This window comes from Stylophora pistillata, chromosome 3 (genome assembly GCF_964205215.1).
Source record: "Stylophora pistillata chromosome 3, jaStyPist1.2, whole genome shotgun sequence".
Lineage (NCBI taxonomy): Eukaryota > Metazoa > Cnidaria > Anthozoa > Scleractinia > Pocilloporidae > Stylophora > Stylophora pistillata.
Window position 1 is genome coordinate 20033888 of NC_142521.1, and position 12525 is coordinate 20046412.

Genomic DNA, 12525 nt, shown 5'->3' on the forward strand with positions numbered 1-12525 from the left:
AGTCGCCGTACCACTTTGCGTAAGGTCTCTAAACTTTACATTTTGTTTCCGTCTGCAATTTTCTTTGAAGAGAGACTCAGAACGGTTAGAGGCCTATAGTACGTGATTCTAATTTATGTAACGGCGATTAAACACGTTCTGGCTGTGAATGAACTGGAAATAAATTATACTGCACTTGGCAGCACTTCGCACAATACGTGGATTTCTCGTTCATTCTGCAGCGCGAATGTGCCCACGTTTATCTTTAAAACATTCTCTCCGGTCTCTAACCTAATTAATTCCTTAGTTAAAGCCCAATATTACCAAACCACAAAATGTTTATTTTGTTCGATCGAAGTTCTGCTCACTAGAACGACACATTGTTTAAATTTTGCAATCCCGTTGTTACTTCCTCTGTGAGAGAATTCATAATTGCACGTTTTTCAGTTACCCTCTCTTGAGAGTTTCACTTATCCGTTGATTATTTGCGTAATTTTATCGGTTAAGTTCCCAGGTTAGCTCATTACTCATTTTAGGTCAGCACGATTTGGTTTTAAATGCTAAAACGGCCACTAACAGTCGATACATCGACGTCAAAGCGCGCAAGAATTAGTTTTATTCTTCCTCCAGTTGTAGTCCGCGTCTCAAAAACGAACTGCTGAAGTTCTCTAGCCACCAAACTAACATTCTCGATTCTATGAAACACTGAATTTCATTGATAAAATATTCCAGAGTAATCATTGTTATTTAGGGGAAGGAAAAAATGAATTATGACGTTTCGAAAGCAGTGTACCACAGTATCGATAAAGGCGGACCGTGATATGTGGGCGACGAAGGGCGTACTGAAGTATGTCACGCAAGGTGACCCTCGATCTTGTTCTTCGAGTGTAATTCTCGTCATTCTTTTCTTCTCTGACCACTTATATCTTGTTTTTTGAATTTTTTTTTTTTTTTTCGTATTTAACTAGATATTTAATGTTTTCGGGTGGCTTTTAGACTAAAAGTTAAACAGAAGAAGTGTGAATATAACGTAACACTGAAACCTGAATGTACCGTGACTCAACTTATCTACATAAACATATTCTGGCGTGGCGTAACGCAATAATAGAAACTTTCGACTTCCGCAAATACCTTTCACATTCAAATTAGGTTCGCACAGTGATGGACGCGAGAAGCAGAGCGGCTGCTGCCTTACTGTTAGATTTCCTTGAACGATCCGAGAACGACGAGGAGTTTGAAGGAGAATTTGATCAGGAATTGAGCGACGATTTCGATGATCGTAGCAGCGACGAAGAAGAACAAACTCGGCCGACGTTGGGAGGCTATGAATACGAATTTGTTGATAACGTTTCGGACAATCAAATATGTCCGGTGTGCCTTTTACCTATGAGAGATGCGGTCCAAACTAAAGAGTGCGGCCATCGATTCTGTAAAGATTGCTTGCACGGAATTCTGAGGTATGTCTTTCACGGGATGATTCGCATCTTAATTTAACGGCCAGCTTCTTCGACAAGAACCGTTAAGACTCGTTACAAGGAAGTACAGCGCTGGGATTTGTGTATCAACTTTCAAGGCGAACAAAACAGTGAATGATTTTAATTTCCTTCCTTTACTGTACACTCCAAGCAAGTAGGGTTTGAATAAAATGGCGGGTGTTGCTCTTATTCATTCAAACAAATTATTAGCGATTTGTTTACGTTTTCGTGCATGGACCAAGTCTTCGACGCAATATTTTCCTTCGCGAAAAGTTTATAGGCAGAAGTGCGGCATGAGTAGCGAGAAGACATGAATTTTCGCACACAAATATATGTCGTTTAAGTCAATTAACTCGAAAAAGAGAACTCAATTATTGGCCTACTTAAGCGCTACACACTTGGAAACACAGAAAAGAAATCCTTTCTTCCATTTTAATGAGATTCATTCCATGTGTTTTTGTGTCGGCGATGCTTTAAAGCGTCGATTTACGTACTTCCGGTAAGGAAAACCGCTTACCTAAGCTCCATCTCGATAATGTTCAAACGTAACACGGAAAAGTTCAAATAAGATATCGCCAGAATTTTTCTGCGTGAGTTATTATTATTTCGCTGAAACTTGAAAGTGTGCGACCTATTGACTTTTTTTTTTTCAGCATCCGATACGAAAGTATTTCAGGCAACGCGTTCTAAATTGTGCTTACTGTTTCGTAAGGAAGCCTTCGTTATTTATGGCGGGGGAGGGCTGGCAAGAAGGGGGGATCGTGGAAATTTAGGAACTAAAATGGGGGGTCATTAGAAAAATTTGGGAATAATGTAGGAGGGTCAAAAGCTTTTTTTTGTTACATATCATCTACAAATGTGGGTTTAAGTTTGTAGAACATTTCTACTACCCGCCATACAAGATATAGAGAACAGTAGCTAACTTTGCATACACAGCTGGAAAGCTATTGTTCTTCAAGCTATACACAGTACCATACCAAGCTGGACACAGTACCATAGGATATCTCTTATATTATGTTACCCATTTTGTATCAACGCTAGATTTTAAATTCTAGAACTGTATTGTTAAGGTGTTTTTGCAATAACATTAAATATCTGAAAGATATTTTTCATTTCTTTTAACCTAGCTGCTTTGATAGTCCCAAGGGGGAGGGGGGCTAGCTATTTTTGCAATGACAGCTAGAGGGGTCATGACATTTTTAATTCTTATAGAGCAGGGTCAGGATACTTTGTTTAGTCTCACTGAAAATCTTGCGAGCCCACCCCCTCCCATAAATAATGAATGCTCCCTAAGCGGCAGAGGGAGAGAATGACTCGTAAACGAAACACGCCATTGTCCTCAGGTTTACCTGCTTTTATAGTATGATTTTCATTGCGTTTACAAAGTTTCTTTTACATCGTTTGGTGAAAAATTGGATTTCTTTCTTCTGTCTAACAGAACGTATACAGAAATTGACGAATATGTATCTATCAGTATGCGCGATTTCCCACGAAAATCGATCCAAAACCTTTAAGTTTCATAAAGAAATAATTTCTAATGAATTATTTTGTTCTCAATATATTTGATAATTGTGTAATTACTCTAATATCACCTGTGGATAAAAGTTATTTCAAGGGCATGTTAAGCAATATTTTCAGCATATGCTGTAATTTCGTGACAGCTAAGTGCTACGTTTAGTCACACATCCCACTTTCTTATCCCGGTGTGTTTTCTGTTCTCGTTCTACAGAAGTGACCACCCAGTTTGTCCGAATGACAGGCAGAATATCAAGCGAAAAGGCGGGGTTAGTAAAATATCTGTTGACCAATTCTTCGATTGAAAGTTAAACGAACTGTAAGCTTTACTTTCTAAAGTACTTAGTAAGGGTTGGAGTTCCCTAATTCTAACGAAAATGAAACTGAATGGGAAATGTTTGTGTTCCAATGGAATATGAAGCCAAAGGGAAAATGAAGCTTTATTTTCTTAAGTGTTTCAGTAAGGGTTGCAGTTCAAGAGGTTAAGAGAAGAAAATAATGCCATTTCAGTTTAAGCGACGTGCGAGGGAACATGTTTTTATTCATTACTATTTATAATCGCTCTATGAAAGAGGTAAAATTTCTCAGTTTAGTAAATTGAGCATTTTAATGAGCAACCTTGTTTTATTAAATTGATAAAAATGATTGGGAATTGCTTTATTCTACCGAAAAGGAATAGAGACAAGGGAGCTCTTTAACCCCAAGGAAAAATGAAAACACCAGGGAACTTTTCGATCCATACGTAAACAAAACCAACTGAGTTGGGGAAATATATCATCCTGACACCGAGAAAAAAGAGAAGCTGAACAGGCGAGGGGAATTGTCATCTCCGACAAAAATGAAATTGAAAGGGAGATATTTATGTTGTTACGGAATATAAAAACGAACTCAGAGAGGGTATGAATAATCTTTTCCAAAAAGGAAACTGTTGGAGTAAACCTTATCACAGCATGATACTAGCCTGCGTCGCAAACCGCCGGTATACCGGGGATTGTGTGACACGTCCGGCTGCAACGCAGGTTACATGATACTGAAGTGCAAGGTTTAAAGGCCGGTCATTAACACATTTCAAACCACGGTTTTACGCGAGCAGTGGGCCTCAGGGATTCTTTGTAAGAGGGTTAACTTAATTACATAATTATAAATGTCCTTTGAGCCCTCGTGACAGTGTTTACAATATAAATGTTCAGATAAGAGGTTCGGCTAAATTGAAGATGCCTTAAAAACAAGGTTCTATCAAACGGCTACTCTTTGTTTAAATGACCGGCCCTGTGGGACCAGATATTAGTAATCACCTGAGCCCAGTTTAAGTACGAAGGCCAGTTAGCACTAACCCAGGGTTAAATTTTAATGCAGGTTTTTGAACTGAATTTTCTTTTAGAACATAGCTAGCAGAACCGCGCAATGAAATTCAATATTTGTAAGCGTGCTCAAAATCCCGATAGTGCACGCTGACAGCGTCAGCGAATCGCTTCGCCAGAAATTTTTTTTTCGCGCGAGCGGCCGATTGTTAGCGCGGGAAAAATAATATATTTTGCGACAATAATGGATACAAACAGAAACTCGGCCTACTAGTCCGAAAACGGAGACAATGTTTCGACCTTTTCCCTTGGGCCAGAGTTCTTAAATGAGGCAGAAAAAGAGAAAAACAAAGGAAAAGGAGACTCGGCATCAGCGCCGTCACGGTTCGCTTCAACTGATATTGTTATCCATTTTTCCCGTCGGATTTGATGCACAATTCTACCGGCTATGTTCTAAAACAATTGGTTCATGCTTTCAGCTGTGCACTATCGAGTTACGGAGCACGTGGGAAGTTTGGAGAGCACTCAAGAAGCTAGAGTTGCCCTCGGCTATCGCCTCGGGCAACTCTTACGCTTCTTTCGTGCTCTCCAAACTTCCCGCGTGCTCCATAACTCGATAGTGCACGCTAAAGCATAAACCAATTGTTAATTAAAACTTTCAGATCTGAAATCAAATTTCACGCTAACCGTCATGGGGTTATCTTAATCCAGCTTTGAACAACCCGGCCCCGTAGGGGTGGGAGGATTTTAATTGTGTCAGAGTATAAATGTAAGGTTGTGTAGTATTCTCAAGATTCCGCCTCACTGGCAGTCACTTTTTGATAATCTCACTTTTATACTCTGATAACGACGATTGATTCTCCTCCCCCCCCCCCCCCCCACCTCTCCATTCCCAATGAAAACCAGGTGATCCTACTAAAAATCCCCTGCCCTCCCCTCCCCCCCACCCAGGCAATAAATGATGACTGGTTCCTAATCCTTCTCTGCTATTCTTTGATAGTTCTTTTCTGACAAAGCCTGGGCTAGGGATATCTTATGCCTTCGTGTAAAGTGCAAACAGAGCGCCACAGGATGTGACTGGATTGGTCAACTGCGACATGTGGAGGTGAGCGGACTAATGTACTTTGTGACTAATGTACAGTACTGTACTTTCTTGTTTTGGTCATACCTCCTGTTACTCTTTTTTGCTCTTGAAAAATATTTTTAGTAAAGGGTGAATCCTCACACAGACTTGGAGCTCTTTCTGATTGAGTGTCTTACAAGCAACACATATTATAACATAAGCAAAGTAAAGTGCGCGCTCTGATCGGGAAATAAAGTGTCCACCATTTGCCCATGGGTGTACGCTGCTGACGTGAGCAAATGCAATCGTTTTCACGCGCTTGTTTTTTTCTGGTCACGTAAGAGTTTTTAACTAAAAGGAAACTCTTTTGCTACAATGTATCAACGTTATGTTATAAAACAAATGGTAAACACCACAGTGTACACTGTTGAGTTGTGGATGCACCTGGAAGGCTTGTTAAGCACTCATGAAGCTAGAGTCGCTCTCAGCTATCGCCTCGCGCGTCTCTTACGCTTCGCTCGCGCTTAGCAACCCTCCGCGTGCATCCATAACTCAATTGTGTACGCTGTGGTGTTTACCATTTGTTAAATAATCACAGCTACCAATCACATGGAGCCAATCAGAACAATGAAAACATTTAAAACAAGGAAACTACCCAACGTGCTGGAAAACGCGGGTAACCAAAACTGCGATTCGCTGCAGTCTTACACTTTGATTGGTGGAGCAGGACGCTTCAGTTTCCTAAAACAATTATGGAGCATGATATTGCAGAGTCGAACCAATCCCGAACTTTTTGACACACAATCAGGTAAACTGTCCTGTTTTTACATTTTTCACTTTTCTTAGGAACACCAAAAGAACTGTCTCTATGAACAAGAGCAGTGCCGCGATTGTGAAGCAAATATACAAAGAAGACACCTCGACAATCATTACAAGGAGGAATGTCCAAAGAGAATAGTAGAGTGTGTTCACTGTCATAAAACGTTCCGTTTCTTCAAAAAAGCCGTAAGTATTACAGCCTAGACCCATTTTTATCTTTTTAGAACAATCCACGATGGATCACATGCAATTTTCACAGACAAGTTAGAGACACAATGACAATTTCTTTGCCTTTATTTGTAATAAATCACTTCATAAACCGTCATGCCATTGAACGTTGAGAACGGACAGGTTAGAAAAAAACCTCGTAGGAAAAATAACAGAAATAAGTCGAGTGTCCTTTTGAGTCACCTTTCACCGTTAAGTATACTTTCTCTCGCCAACTCGTATTCACGATTCAAAAGACTTTTGTTAAGGTTGCCTATTTTTTCGGGGAAAGTTTTGAGCTCAATGTTATTTTCCCTCTCTCAATCCAGTTACACGAGAGCAGTTTGTGCAGCCGATACCCTCTCCGCTGCACTAACAACTGTGGAGCCTTGCAAATACCACGAGAAGAGGTACCTTGAAAGAACTTTTTACCTCTCAACACATCGTATCACTCGTTGTAAAAAAAAAAAATAGCAAAAGACGTTAAGAGTTTAGTCCATAGCCATTATATTCTGGTAACGTAGGTTTGCTGAGTAGAAAGTTTGCAATGATTGGTAATTTCCCTCGCCCAGAAATGGAAACCTATGAAAGAATCACTGAGGAACACTTCGCTGAGTTCTAAAGAACAGTAGGTCTCTCCCCTATCTCAAATAAGAAATTTTGCTGTTCGACTCCAGTTTTATCAAATCTGTCTAATAGAAAGCCACCTTTCCATACAAATATTCTACAATGCCTTAAATCTCTTAATATCAACAATTTTTTCAGCTTTTTTCTTACCTCCACAGCTGAAAAGGCACATTTCCGATCAATGCCCGTTGACTGAGGTGACCTGCCCCTATGCCAAGGCCGGATGCCCTTATAAGGTAGACAATATGTGCGAAATGTGGTCATTAATAATATCATGAACATGTCCGCATGTTCCGACGGAAAAGCGAGTTTGCGAATTTTACCCAGCTGACATTTCGTTATCCTTTTTTCTGACGAGGCAAATCGGGGAAAACCAAGCATTGCAGTTAACAATGTTAACTTGCCTGAACGTTTTTTTTTTCTTCTCTGTGATGCTTCGTTTACGATAGTAAAAGGTTCTTATACCGAGATTATCCATGTCTCTTTGGCCCCGCCTCAGAAAAAAACACGGAAACACGGTCGTCCGTGTTACACTTAACAGTACTTTTGGCCACGCCACTGCAGCATCACAAAGGTGATTTGTGAGCAAGACAACAATGGTGCCACACAAGTTGAGATTAACTCCTTCAAAGCAAGATAATTTACTTTCAGAACGAAAGGGTTTCGTGCTGACGAAGGGTTAACGCTTGAGAAGTCAGCTTTATAAACTCTTTACGGCGCCCAATTTACAGTATCAAATCAGGTGATGAAACCAAATTATCTTTATATAACCCCACCGAAGCAGCACCACTGCTTCTCCAGAAACTTTCCCCCTTCTTTCACAGTAATCCGCTTTCAGTCCTTTTTTTTTAAATTTTGGGTATCCTTGTCCCTCTTTAGCTTCTTTTATCTCCTTTTAAATCGCTATGCGATTTCAAACAGATATTGCGAGTACCTAATTTTCAAAATCACAGTTCTAATAATGTACAAATTAGCCTTAAACATGAGACCATGGGGAAAGAACTATTGTGTTTGAGGGGCATATTCTCCGTAGCCACGAAGCGATATCTCATGTTTTACGCTAAAGTCTAAAATAACGAAACTGGAGTATTCTACGGTAAGTTGGTTTACAATGAAACGGTCTCCACCTGAGTGACCTCGCTCTTTTAGTGATATCGCTATCACCATGGCAGTTGTAGATATCACTTGTTTGTTTATTGCCAGGATAAGAGAGTTCACCTTAGCAGACATATGGAGACCAGCGTGGATAATCACTTGTGGCTGACATGGTATTCCCTCGTGGAAACAAAACAAGAGCTCGGCAATCTGAAAGATCTGCGACAGAAATATATCAAGGTTCAGCTTGTCAACGAGAGACTGACGCAGTCCTCGGCTGAATTCGTTGAAGAGATTCGCGATTTGTCGGCAGCTGTTAAACGATTGGAGGCACAAAACGCCAAACAAGTGAAGCAGATCGAAGACTTGACTAGGAAACTTGAAAAAGTTCAAAAGCCTGGCAAAGCTCACTCGTCAAGGAAAAGCACGCTTAATAATTCTTACTGAAAAAGTGTTGTTAAAAAAAAAAACCGAAAACCGAAGTAGTCTTAAAGACTGATCAGATCAAAGGCGAAATCTCATGGAGCCTATCGTTGATATCTTGGTATTCAGTTGAAAATCACGGGTGGTCTCTAACCTCTGATTTAAACGGAGAACCAGAATTGCTCTTTTGTTGCTTCACAGTGCTATTATAGGTTGAAAAACTCACCTTTCACCTCCGCCTTATTTTTCCAAAAAGATTTCATGATGTGATCTTAGACGTTTTTGCCTCAAGCCAAAACTAGCTTATATTTACATTATTTGCGCTATACTGCTAATTGAAGTCGGTGATGGCGGTCAAACTGTTTCAGCTTTCAAACAACTAGTAAAAATAAGTCTGGTACGTCATACTGTTATATAGAAGGTTCAGCAAGGCAAGGCACCCTCAGACGTAGAGATTTGGAACGGAGTTTGTCGTTAAGAGTTTCCCTTACATATCACTGACCCACTCGGATTTCTCTTCAATAAAGAAAGCTTCCTAACCCTATCAGAACTTTGATGTAATTTAATACATTGTAATGTTTTCCTTACGGTGGTACAGTCGATGGGATGTACGAGGCCGTTTTGCGTCAAGAAAAAAATTACGTTTTCGATCGGAAATAGTGACATATTGCGTGTAAATTTTTTACTTTAAAGGTAATAATAATATAGCTTAAGATAGGATGTGTTGTAGTTGTTCGAAGACTAGCTCAGATTTGTGACGAACGAGTACTAATCTGACAAAACGAACCAGCCATTTTGATTAGTTTTATTGCGAGAAGGAAAAGTTTCTATTGAGTCTTTATAGAAAAGATCCATTTCTTTTCTCGTGTTTTTCTTGCTCGTAGTCATAGAAGTTTCGATTAAGACTTTGTTTTAATTTCTCAGTGATCAGAATATTAGTGTCTTTAACATTTAAACAAATACAGTAATCACTGTTCGGTTGGCTCTTGAGCTGTTGTGACAAACCGCTTCAATCGCAACCAGTTTAGGTTGAGGCAATTGAAACTTTTCCATTAGGACACTTCTCCAACTGACTTGGTTATATATAGACTCCAGGGATTGGTCATTGTAAGACTTTTGCGTGTTGAAAATTTGAGGAAAGGCTGTTTTTCACAATCAGAATTTAAAAAATAGCCCTTTTCGTTTAAGCCGTTTCTCTGATTTGTTTGCAGTCTAAGACTGCGTGTAGCTTTTGATATCGCACAATTTTTATAGCATCGAAAAGAACTATAGGGTAGCTAGACGCTAACGAGTAGTGTTGCAAAACATTTGTATTCACATGCAAAACAGAAAACCGCCGCATCTCACATATTTTTGAGGACCCTGTTCCACAAGAGAAAGATGATTCGAGAATATAATGACTAACTGACATCCAATCAGTAATGAAATAGTTATAACAAATTATCATATCAACATATATAATAGTCATTAAGATATCAATAGTAATATAATAATGATTTAAAGGGGCCAGCTCGAAAGCCTCACGGTTCCCTGCTCCTCAACGCACTTATAATGATTAAACCCTGCTTCTTAAAATTTTGCTTGTTAATTAATAATAGTTTTCTTGACATAGCGCAATTCCATTTTTGCGAGACTTTTTTTTATACAAGGCTCCAGCGTTTTGTATTAAGATACTCCGTCATTCCACAGTTCCATCATTCCATTTACCGTAAAGATTCCATTCACTAAGCCCCCTTCTTCAATAAAGGACCCTCCCTTTGAGTCTGTTTTTGCTAATAAGCGACCCTATCAGTGTTAAGCACTGTCACTCCAAAAAAGCGACCCTATCAGTGTTAAGCACCGTCATTCCAAATAAGCGGCCCTATCAGTGTTAAGCACCGTCACTCCAAATAAGCGACCCTATCAGTGTTAAACACCGTCACTCCAAATAAGCGACCCTATCAGTGTTAAGCACCGTCACTCCAAATAAGGGACCCTATCAATGTTAAGAACCGTCACTCCAAATAAGCGACCCTATCAATGTTAAGCACCGTCACTCCAAATAAGCGACCCTATCAATGTTAAGCACCGTCACTCCAAATAAGCGACCCTATCAATGTTAAGCACCCTCACTCCGAATAAGCGACCCTATCAGTGTTAAGGACCGTCACTCGAAATAAGCGACCCTATCATTGTTAAGCACTGTCACTCCAAATAAGCGACCCTATCAATGTTAAGCACCGTCACTCCAAATAAGCGACCCTATCAATGTTAAGCACCGTCACTCCAAATAAGCGACCCTATCAATGTTAAGCACCGTCACTCCAAATAAGCGACCCTATCAATGTTAAGCACCGTCACTCCAAATAAGCGACCCTATCAATGTTAAGCACCCTCACTCCGAATAAGCGACCCTATCAGTGTTAAGGACCGTCACTCCAAATAAGCGACCCTATCATTGTTAAGCACTGTCACTCCAAATAAGCGACCCTATCAGTGTTAAGCACCGTCACTCCAAATAAGCGACCCTATCAGTGTTAAGCACCGTCACTCCAAATAAGCGACCCTATCGATGTTAAGCACCGTCACTCCAAATAAGCGACCCTATCAGTGTTAAGCACCGTCACTCCAAATAAGCGACCCTATCGATGTTAAGCACCGTCACTCCAAATAAGCGACCCTATCATTGTTAAGCATCGTCACTCCAAATAAGCGACCCTATCATTGTTAAGCACTGTCACTCTAAATAAGCGACCCTATCATTGTTAAGCACCGTCACTCCAAATAACCGACTCTATCAGTGTTAAGCACCGTCACTCCAAATAACCGACACTATCAACGTTAAGCACCGTCACTCCAAATAAGCGACCCTATCAGTGTTAAGCACCTTCATTCCAAATAAGCGACCCTCTCAGTGTTAAGCACCTTCATTCTAAATAAGCGACCCTATCAGTGTTAAGCACCTTCATTCTAAATAAGCGACCCTATCAGTGTTAAGCACTGTCACTCTAAATAAGCGACCCTATCAGTGTTAAGCACCTTCATTCCAAATAAGCGACCCTCTCAGTGTTAAGCACCTTCACTCTAAATAAGCGACCCTATCAGTGTTAAGCACCGTTACTCTAAATAAGCGACCCTATCAGTGTTAAGCACCTTCATTCCAAATAAGCGACCCTCTCAGTGTTAAGCACCTTCATTCTAAATAAGCGACCCTATCAGTGTTAAGCACTGTCACTCTAAATAAGCGACCCTATCAGTGTTAAGCACCTTCATTCCAAATAAGCGACCCTCTCAGTGTTAAGCACCTTCACTCTAAATAAGCGACCCTATCAGTGTTAAGCACCGTTACTCTAAATAAGCGACCCTATCAGTGTTAAGCACCGTTACTCTAAATAAGCGACCCTATCAGTGTTAAGCACCGTCACTCTAAATAAGCCGCCCAATCAATGTTAGGCACCGTCACTCCAAATAAGCGACCCTATCAGTGTTAAGCACCGTCACTCCAAATAAGCGACCCTATCATTGTTAAGCACTGTCACTCTAAATAAGCGACCCTATCATTGTTAAGCACCGTCACTCCAAATAACCGACTCTATCAGTGTTAAGCACCGTCACTCCAAATAACCGACACTATCAACGTTAAGCACCGTCACTCCAAATAAGCGACTCTATCAGTGTTAAGCACAATCACTCCAAATAAGCGACCCCATCAGTGTTAAGCACAATCACTCCAAATAAGCGACCCCATCAGTGTTAAGCACAATCACTCCAAATAAGCAACCCTATCAGTGTTAAGCACCGTCACTCCAAATAAGCGACCCTATCAGTGTTTAGCACCGTCACTCCAAATAAGCGACCCTATCAGTGTTAAGCACCGTCACTCCAAATAAGCGACCCTCTCAGTGTTCAGCACCGTCACTCCAAATAAGCGACCATATCAGTGTTAAGCACCGTCACTCGAAATAAGCGACCCTATCAGTGTTAAGCACTGTCACTCCAAATAAGCGACCCTATCAGTGTTAAGCACCCTCACTCCAAATAA

General features: G+C 40.5%; 1 protein-coding gene across 1 annotated transcript; it reads left to right on the plus strand.

Moving 5' to 3' along the window:
• The first annotated feature begins 1103 nt into the window (after window positions 1–1103).
• Window positions 1104–8682, plus strand: LOC111330715 (TNF receptor-associated factor 6). Its single transcript, XM_022935618.2, has 7 exons — window positions 1104–1436; window positions 3184–3238; window positions 5271–5375; window positions 6180–6338; window positions 6689–6769; window positions 7145–7222; window positions 8190–8682. The coding sequence occupies exons 1-7, from the start codon at window positions 1141–1143 to the stop codon at window positions 8526–8528; spliced, it is 1113 nt and encodes a 370-aa protein (XP_022791353.1). The 5' UTR covers window positions 1104–1140; the 3' UTR covers window positions 8529–8682.
• Window positions 8683–12525: the final 3843 nt, after the last annotated feature.

Excerpts from the sequence above, each read along its gene's own strand:
- LOC111330715 (XM_022935618.2), top strand. The coding sequence starts at position 1,141 with ATGGACGCGAGAAGCAGAGCGGCTGCTGCCTTACTGTTAGATTTCCTT. Across the intron at positions 5,376-6,179 it reads GTCAACTGCGACATGTGGAG|GAACACCAAAAGAACTGTCT; the intron begins GTGAGCGGACTA and ends CACTTTTCTTAG. Across the intron at positions 6,339-6,688 it reads TCCGTTTCTTCAAAAAAGCC|TTACACGAGAGCAGTTTGTG; the intron begins GTAAGTATTACA and ends CTCTCAATCCAG.